Raw genomic sequence first — 9,314 nt, forward strand, 5'->3', positions numbered from 1 at the left:
ATTCAGGTCCTTATTTCTTTTTTTCTCTCTCTCCTTTTTTACCCTCTCCCCCCCCCCCCCGCTTTTTTTTTTTTTTCTGGCTGCACCACACAGCATAAGGGATCTCAGTTCCCCAACCAGGGAATGAACCTGGCCCCCTGCAGTGGAAGCGGGGAGTCTTAACCACTGGACCACCAGGGAAGTACCCCAGGCCCTTCTTCACTTAGCAAACATCAGATAGAAGGGCACAATGGTGAATAAAATGTCATCCTTGCTACTCAGGTAATGTGTAGCGAGGCCATCAAACCACAGTAAGCAAGTGAAGAAACTCCTGGTAGGAGCTTGTGAGCCAAGTTGCTTAGGAGTTGAGAATTGTGGACAGGTTTCACGCAGGAGGTGACTTCTTGGCTGTCTCTGAAAGACGAAGCATTTTCAGGCAGAGTAGCCTGAAGTAGGGCATTCTATGAAGAGCAAGCATCTCATCCCAAGACAGGTCTTGTCTGGGGACTCAGGAGTGCTTCTGTGGGGTAGTGGTGATGGGTATGCCCAGAGGGAGAGGCAAGCAAGTGTGACCCTGAGGCACATCCAGGTGTTTTGAGGTTGAACATCCTAGCCTGTTTTCCCTGGGCTTCCAAGAACTCAGGTCTATCTGAAAGCCTGCCCCTCCTCTGTGCTCCTTCATCAGTCACACAGGAGGCTTCCCGGGAGCAAGAGCTGCCCCTCACACTGGGAGCTCCCCGAGGAAAAGTCTTTGCAGAGAACTCGACCGAGAGTCAGAGACTTCCAAATTGTTCCATTTTCAGATGCCTGAGGGCTCCTGGGTACCCTCAATCAGGGGGTTTGGAAGGTAAACTGAGCCCAACCTCAGTCTACTGGACAGGGCTCAGCTATATGGACTCATTTGCCCTATTAGGGGAGGGGTGGCCAGACTGATAGTTCGTAATTCTAGAATTCTATGAAAGGAGGCCACGCACCTTGATATTAGCTGAGGTTTAACTCTTTGCTAGGCATTTACAGGTCCTGGTCATTTATTTTTTATTTTTTAAATTTTTTTATTTTTATCTTTGGCTGCGTTGGATCTTTGTTGGATGTGCGCGGGCTTTCTCTGGTTGTGGCAAGCAGGGGCTACTCTTCGTTGCGGTGCGCGGGCTTATTGCAGTGTCTTCTGTTATTGCAGAGCACGGGCTCTAGGCGCGCAGGCTTCAGTAGTTGTGGCGCGCCAGGGCTCGAACCTCTGTCCCCTGCATTGGCAGGCGGATTCTTAACCACTGTGCCACCAGGGAAGCCCCTGTCCTGGTCACTTAAACCCCTGGAGTGCCTTATGATGAAGAGATGTTCATCGTTATCTCACAAAGCAACCCAGGCTCAGAGCAGTTAAGAATCTTGCCCAGGTCACACAGCTAGTATGTGCAACTGGTGGAGCTGGCTTCCGCCCGACTCCTGCATCCCCAGCATCAATTTGGTCCCTCCTCCACTGCCCTCCAGTTGTCCATCCTTAACACACGGGTTAACTCAAAATTTCGGAGCCCCAGCAGTCTGCAGCAGCCAGCGACCCCCGGAGGTCTCTGCACACTCCGGCACTGGGCCCACCCCGACCGGGGCTCCCGCGCAGGGCCCCGCCCCCACTCCTCGGGGAGCGGCGGGAACGAAGCTCCCGCCGGCCTTGGCCTTCCAGAAAGTTCCCTGGGAAAGCCCGAGCGCAGAGGTCACCGGGAGGGGGAACGGGGAGCGAGCAGCTGAGGGGGAAGGGGACAGTGAGCACTTCTGGGGCCGGGATCTCGGCCCCGACCCTACGCCTGGCGCGCGGAGCAGGGAGTAGCCGCCCTCCCCTTCGGGCGTGGACGGAGCCTGTGCCCGGGCCCCGCCGCACTCCTCTCCTCCCGCCACCCCTAGCTCGCCGGTTCCCTCCCCTCGGCCACGACGGGGCGGGGGGCGGGGCCGCGGCCTTGGCCCCGCCCCCACCGCGGCGCATCTCCTCCGCCTCCGTTCCAGACCCGGGGCTGGTGCCTCCACTAGCCCGGGTAGCTGGGAAATGCTTCTGGGACGCCGCCCGCTGGCCTCTCGGGGCCGTCCACGGGCAGCGGGGGAGGGGGCAGGGAAGGGACTTGAGGCTCGCGCGCCCGGGACCCGCTTCCCGCCTCAATCCGTGGCAGCCCAGACGGCAGAAGATGAAGGTTTTATTTTATTTAGTGAAACACTCTTTTGTAAGTTAATGTTTAGTGAAGACGTCCTGAGTATATGTGGGGGTAGGGCGGCCAGGAAAACGGAGCAGACTCCCCTCCCCCGGGGTTAGCTCTCTCCGCCTTTCCCCAGCTCGGTCAGGCCTCCCAGCCAATCATTTTTCCAGGCCCCGGCCCAAGTCCCAACTTGCCCACGAGCTGAGCCTCCTCTGGGAGAGGCTAGGGTGGGAAAGGAGTCAGGTGACCCAGAGGGTGGGGAGAGACCCGGCAGCTCCGCCCCTGAATCAGCCGCCAACCCTGAACTGGGGACGTGCACCACACGTGCAGCCTCCCCAGGGAGCCTGAGGTGGTTGGGGGTGAGAGGAGGGGAGTTCTGTGGAGCTGCAGGAAGAGTGGGGTCCTATCCGGCTCCCCATTGGGGGGAGGTGCCAAGGCAAACACTAATTGGGGCAGGAAGGGGGTGGGAGCGGGGTTTAACGCCGTTCTCCTAAACTCTAGGAAGGCTCAAAGTCTCCTCCGTTGGCTGCAGAGACTCCTCCATTGAGAGTCACCTCTTCTGGGTCCGAAACTGTCGGAAGAGCCACTGGACGATGAAGGGCCACAGGAGGAAGAAGAGCAGCGTGGGAACAGAGAGCCCAGTGCCGGGCCTTGGCCTCTGCCGCCAAGGGGAGAGAGTCAGGAGCCAGCCCGGGCCTCAGCACAGGCTGGGCCCTCCTTCGCAACCTGCTTGCAGAGCTCAGGTGGGAGCTTCTGCCTCCCTCTCCCCAGTCTGAGGACTGGGGCTCCCAGTTTGTCCCTGACACGTTGAGCCCTAACTCTCTCCCATATCCTCCTCCAAGGTGCCGAGAAGGCTGAAGGCTGGAGAGAGGCTGCTGAGTGGAGAGACTGGCTTCGAGGCCGTCTCCTCTGGGCCACAAAGCAGTGACCCTGTTGGTGTGGCCCGAAGACCCCGTATTGTAAAGGACATGCCACATATTTCAAATGAGGACCCTGGGTGCTCAGATTTTAGTTTCTAAATACCATTCTCTGCTTAATGGAGAAGTGGCAGATTTTAGGTCTGGAGCAGGGAAGGTAGAATTGAATGTGAGACGTCTTGTACCAGGAAGCAAGGAAGCTTTTAAAGATTAATGAGGTCAAATTACCAGAACATAGAACCCAGCTTGAAAGGGTCCCACCAAAGTTGTGACAGCCTGGGCATCAAAAAGAATGATGATTGCAGTTGACTGAAATACTGAGTCTTTAAAATCCATGAGTTCATGATGATACTCAAAGAGAAGGGAAATTTATCACCATTGAGGTGGCTGTTAAATCAACTCCTTACTCTAAAAATAGGTAATTAAAGAGAAGGAATTAAGCACTTATGCTGACTTCCATAAGGCACTGTATTTCAGGGAAATCCTAGATGATCAGGGAAACTACAGAAAAATGGCAGCTAATATATGTTAAAGGAATAATAGAATTTAAACATCAACATTGTTTTTTGTAACCAGTAAATAAATTATTGATCCAGGCAAGGAGTATCTATCAATTGTCAAAAGCTGTATGTCAAATGGGCTTGATGGGGAACTGGACATTCCCTGGCTGCAAGTGGTGGGAATAGACTGTCACCCCTTCATCCCTGCTAGTGGTCCATGCTAAAATCATTCACGGTAGGACATCCAAATATGTGTCTCTTGATGTAAAGAAAGAACATCACTTCTGATGTAATCTGGTCATGTAAACTAGCCAGGAGGCTGTCATCAGACAGACCACAAGAGTGGAACATTCTACAGGACCACTATCCAGTCTCATCCGCAAGTCAGTAGCAAGGAAGAGGGACTAGTCTAGACTAACAGAGTCTTAAGAACAGAGGCTCCTGGCCTGGACAGACAGGGAAGGTGGAAAAGGGGATTTGAATGTGGATTGTGTATTTGATGATATGAAGGAATTACTGTGTGTGATAAAATTTTGTTTTTGCTAGGTAGTAGAATGTCCTATTTTTAGAGATGCAAATCCAAGTATCTCAGGGTGGAAACCTTTAAAATCTTCAGCATATAAAATTAGTAAAAGGTAAACAATAAATAAGACCCTGGGGGGTGAGTGTTGAAAGGTTAGCCGCTGTGGATCTGAGGGAATTCCTGCCAACCTGGCTGACACCCACTGTGCCAAGGGGGTGAAGAGTCACGTGAGTGATTCCCCCGCATCCAGGAACTCAGCCGTCCCCTGCCCCCACCACTCCAGGCTTCGCAAGAACAGACTCACTCAGTGAGTGGTGGATGCCAGCTTTGGTGGGAGACAGACCTAGGGCCACTCCCAGCTCCATTACTTAACGTTAATACTAATACTAACAATGAACCCCATTTGAGAAGTCCCCCCCGGGCACTGCGGAAGCATTATGTCATCTAATCCTCAAAGCAGCTCTCAGGCTGTGTACCCTCAGGTAAGTTACTCAACATCTCAGAGCTGTAGTTTCCTCATCAGTAAAAGGGAAACGAAAAGAAAACCTATTTCACTGGTTTGTTTTGAGGATAAAATGAGATAATGCAGGTAATGTGTTTGGCACACAGCTGGGGTTCCAAAAATGGCTGCTGTGATTTATTTTGCAGAAGCAGAGGTGTAAAGGGCAAGCAGACCTAGAAGTTGAGAGGAGGGAGTGAGGGATGCAAGGGCTGAATTTGGGTAGGGCGAGACAATAAATCTGGGAACAGAAGTCCTGACTGAGGGGCAATAGGGACCCCCCCCAGCCCCAATGCAAAGAGCAGACACATTCTGGCCCCTCCAACTGCTGGAATTCCACCTGTCCTCAGTTACTCTTCAGGCAGAGGGAGATAAGAGCAGGAAAGGAGGGCCTCTCCCAGTTCCAGGCTAGAAGCATTACTACAGACCCCCTGACTTCCTTGCCTGCGCCACGAGCCACAACATTCTCTGGAGAAGGCAGAGGTGTGAGCAGGCAGAGACGTGGGGACAAAGACAGAAGTGGCTGGATGAGGAGTCCAGAAAAGAGACCCTTAAAGTGCTGCCCCAGCCTTGCCCTGGGCCTTCGGACAGGGCTCACCTGCTTGCGGGGGACAGGCATGCTCTCCAGGCTCTGCAGTCTCCCCTGGACGTCCCGCATGCTCTCCTGCAGCGCCCGAACCGTCCCCACCAGCCATGTGTCCAATTCCTGGGGCCCCAGCAGGGTGCTTTCCAATCTCCCTGCAGTGCACAGACACACGGGGAAGGGGACTCAGGAGGCAGCTCAGCTGGGGGCAGGGTGGTGGCAGGCTGGGGCAGGTCCAGGGAGAATAGGAGTAGAGTGCGGTCCCTTGAACCAAGTGTGAGTCTTGGAAAGCCCATCCATGTGGCTGAGTAATGGGCTGCCAGGGGTTTGAATCCCAGCAGGACTACCACTTAGCTGTGTGACTTCGGGCAAGTCAGTAACTTCTCTAAACCTCGTTGGTCAACTGAAAATTATGTCATCTCCCTCACAGGGCTGCTCGCTCTGAGGAATAAAGGAGATAATATTTATGAAAGTGCCCCTTATGGGACGTGGCACACTGGAAGTTCTAGAAAGGGATTGGGCAGAACTCGTTGTCCTAAGAGAGTCCCAAATGGGAGACCCAGAGAGAGAGGATGACTCCCAAGACCACGTAGGTGTAGGTGAGAGAGCTGGTCTAGGAATTCTACCCCAGCTGCCCTTCCTCAGTGCCAGCCAAGAGTACAGACTCCTGGTGGCCCTTGGAGAGGAGGCCGGGCAGTGACTTTGCCCATCCCGGCCAGTGTCTGGCTTTAACCCTTCCTGGGCAGAGGCTAGGCACTCTCTCCAGTGCCTAGCGTTGGATTTCACCTCTCCCCATGAGGGCAGCCAGGGGAAGGCCCAGGGCACCAGAACCATGGGAACGGCCAAAGGGGGTGAAGGGTCAGTCAGGGGCTCACCTTTCTTTGCAGGAGACTCGGTGCTGTTTCTGGTGTTGAGCTCTCCTCCCAGGGCGCCCCTCTGCTCTGCCCCAACCTGCTGAGAAGAGTCAAAAAGTCCAAGGGGGGTGGTGGGAGCAGCTAGGGCCCAGTGGGGTAGGGAAGGGGAGGCAATGGGAGTGGGTCTCACCAGCTCAGGCTCCAGCTGCTCCATGGAATCACAGAAAACCTCAGAGTCCTGGTCCCTGGGTGGCTGGGACTCTGAGAAGGGGATGAGTAGGGTTAGTGACAAGAGGGAGGCCACGGAGGGAGGGGAGTGGGGTGCATCTAGGCAGAGGCATCTGTTCAGGGCACACTAGAGATACTGCCACAAGAGGCACAGATGGCTCCCTGAGTGGGGCCCTGGAACAGGAATCCCAGAACCTGCCCCTGGCCTCTGGGAGCACAGGAGGTCTCAGTGTCTGGGCACGAGGCGTGACAGGCACAGCGTGGCACCTAGCCTGCTACCCTCCACCCTGCCTGGAGGTCCCCCCCACCTTCGGCCTGGTTTTGGCCCTCTGCCCCTCCTGCCCAGGCACTGACCTGGGCTTGGGGGTGCGGGTTCCTTGGGAAGGCAGGGAGGCTCTGGGGCAGGCTCAGCATCTCCATTCAGCACCTGCTCTTTCCAACCTGCGGAGACACAACACCCAGAGGTGGGGCTGGGAAGATATCAGGCCCCCACTCCCCAATTAGCCATGGACTCTGCCTGAGACCCACCCCATCAGGGGCACTGGTTGCGGTCCTTACAGGGACATCACCTAGAGCCCTCTGCCCCCAGGCTCCCCTCCAACTGAGCAGCCCCCCGAGACAGTTCAGTCAGCACTCGTGGAGCTCCCAGCCTGGGGGCCTGACCTGTGACCCTTTTCAGGAAGGTCTCCGGGGGCCTCGGCATGTCAGGGATCACCTGGTACAGGGGCTCGAAGTAACCAAACATGTCCTCTGCCACCTCGCCCAGGGGCACCGTGTCGATCACCTGTGCAGGAGGGGGTCTAATGGGGAAGGGCTGGCCCCTCCCACCACTGCCCCCTTGAGCTGGGCCGCCTCCACCCTGCTTCTGCCCTGTCATACCTCTCCCCCTTGTGCCCAGTCAGGAACCAGAGACAGGCAGGGGTGGGGGAACAGCATGAAGGTGGTTAATTCCCATAGGGGTATCAACGTGCAGGAAACATAATGGGGGTCAGACTGGAAGGGTGGGGGGCAGGCCACCTGGCTGAGAGCTTAGTCACAGAGAGGAGTCTGCAGCCTCTCCCTACCCTCTGGGCCACCAGCTTCATCTCAGTGACGTAGGCGGACATGGCCTGCTCCCTGCTCATCTTGCCCAGGCTGTTCCAGGCATCCCTGGGGGACAGAAGGCTGTGAAATGCTGGTTGACAGCTGAGGCTTGTTTGCCCAGCCGATGGGGAGCTCACCATTTATAACGTCCAATAGGGTCCCAGAACCCAGGCTGGGGGACCAGGCAGGGCCCCATGGTAGCCTGCTTGTAGTAGCTGTAGAATCGCAGCATCTCTTTATAGGAGGGGCGGTAAGAGCCTGGGCAGGGGTTGGGAAGTGGGGGAGAAAGCATCACTCCCAGCTCCAAGAGGATGGAGGTGGGGGGAGAACCACCCTTGGGGAGGTCAGAGATGGCGAGGGGTCCCACCAGGGCAGCTGGACAGGGGCAGGTGGCAGAGGGGACCCCCAGGACAACTCAGGCAGGGACTTGTCTGTAGAAACTGCCAGGACCAAAGCCTCCTGGGAGGCGGACCCCAGTCGTCTTGACCCCCAAATGCGGGTCCCCATGCCCTCACCGTTCTTAGGCAGGTTCTGAATGACGCTTACTGCGGCCCGGAACTGTTTCTGGCAGTCCGGCTCTGGATTTTCATTTTCGGTACCCATACCCAGCTGCTCTGAGCCTTGGGGCCCTACTTTTGAGCGACTCTGCAAGAACAAACCTGTGTGTGAGCAGGCTCCAGCCCGCCCCTTCTGCCCCCCGCCCCAACTCCTCCCTGGCACACGCCTCTGTAAGTCACTGGTCCATTTTCCAGGAGCAAACTAAGCTCTTTAGAGGCCTGAGTGAGACACCCCGGGAGGTCAGAAGCTGCGACTGAGGAGACTCCTTTTCCTACCCCAAGGCAGCGTGGGTGGGGCCAGGATGGGTGGAGAGGACCTCGGTGTGTGGGTGGAAAGACAGGTGGCAAGTGCCTCTCTAGATGCACATCTCCAACTCCTAGACAGGAGAACCCGCAAGCCGAGAGGAGACAGGGCGGGGCAAACATCCTCCCACCCCGGCCCCCCATACCCCGGCTCAGCTGCCCGGCCGCCCGGCACTCACCCTCAGCGCCCACTGCCCGGACACCTGGGTTCCCGCTCGCCACTAGCCGGAAGCTTCCGATTGACCTCCTGGCCGGGTCTGGCCCGGATGGGGACGCGGAGCAAGGGGGAAAATTTAAGCCAATGAGAGAGCCCGTTTCAGATTTCTTCTACACCTCGACCACTCAACGCGGCCCTTTCGAGATTATGCAAATAGTTTAGCGGTGCCTCTCCCAATCAGGCGGGGCAAATCCGCGGGTTGGTTCCTCAACCCTGGATCGCCAGAGGCAGGCGGAAGCGCCCCCTGGTGGACACCGTGAAATGACGCTGTCTCTTGCGCCCCCTCTGGTGGAAACCCGCTAGTCAGCTGAACCCAGGTCCCCCAGATTCGAGCCACGCAACTCAGCTCTCCAGACACTTAACAGGCGCTGGGGATAAAAGAGGGAATCATGTTCTGAGGTCAGGGGTTCTAAATGAGGGACACTGGAGCTGAGTTTTGGAAGCCTTAAGAGTAAGCCAGGAGAAGAATGAGGAAGGTCATTTCTGGAGGAAGGAATTGCAGGATCAAAAGTACAGAGGAGAAGACTAAATACTTAGAATATCCAGAGAGGTGTGGAGACGCCAGCCAGCACGGACGGAATCTCTGAGTCCGGGATATCTGAAAATGGAGTAGAGCAGTAGATGGCAAATCTAGGTCCTGAGAAACTAAGCTTTATCTTTGGGATGACACACTCCCGGCCGCCGCCGAGTGGCGGTGTGCACCCAGCCCTCCACCCCCGACCCAGGGCACTTGCTGCAGAAGACGCACATATCCCACCCCTCGCGCACAAATACGCAGGTGGTTTCTTATGTACTAAGTGTACGTATGACACGGTCACCGGAACCCGCACTCGACGCTCACCCACAAGTTGATGCCAAGGACATCTACGTAGCGTGCGGTGGCCGTCCCAGGAC

The 9,314-nt window shown here is 56.2% G+C and overlaps 1 protein-coding gene across 1 annotated transcript; it reads right to left on the reverse strand.

Moving 5' to 3' along the window:
* Positions 1-2,706: 2,706 nt before the first annotated feature.
* Positions 2,707-7,946, reverse strand: ACBD4 (acyl-CoA binding domain containing 4). Its single transcript, XM_065897470.1, has 9 exons — positions 7,859-7,946; positions 7,481-7,601; positions 7,325-7,409; positions 6,924-7,044; positions 6,615-6,701; positions 6,223-6,293; positions 6,054-6,129; positions 5,165-5,333; positions 2,707-2,812 (listed from the first exon to the last, which is right to left on the reverse strand). Exons 1-9 carry the CDS (start codon positions 7,944-7,946, stop codon positions 2,707-2,709), a joined length of 924 nt encoding a protein of 307 aa, XP_065753542.1.
* Positions 7,947-9,314: the final 1,368 nt, after the last annotated feature.

This window comes from Phocoena phocoena, chromosome 19 (assembly GCF_963924675.1).
Source record: "Phocoena phocoena chromosome 19, mPhoPho1.1, whole genome shotgun sequence".
Classification (NCBI taxonomy): Eukaryota; Metazoa; Chordata; class Mammalia; order Artiodactyla; family Phocoenidae; genus Phocoena; species Phocoena phocoena.

Bases quoted from the DNA above. Each gene is read 5' to 3' on its own strand.
- ACBD4 (XM_065897470.1), bottom strand. From the start codon at position 7,946: ATGGGTACCGAAAATGAAAATCCAGAGCCGGACTGCCAGAAACAGTTC. The intron at 7,602-7,858 runs GTGAGGGCATGG...ACCCCTGCCCAG, and splicing joins TCAGAACCTGCCTAAGAACG to GCTCTTACCGCCCCTCCTAT. The intron at 5,334-6,053 runs GTGAGCCCCTGA...TGTGCACTGCAG, and splicing joins CGAGTCTCCTGCAAAGAAAG to GGAGATTGGAAAGCACCCTG.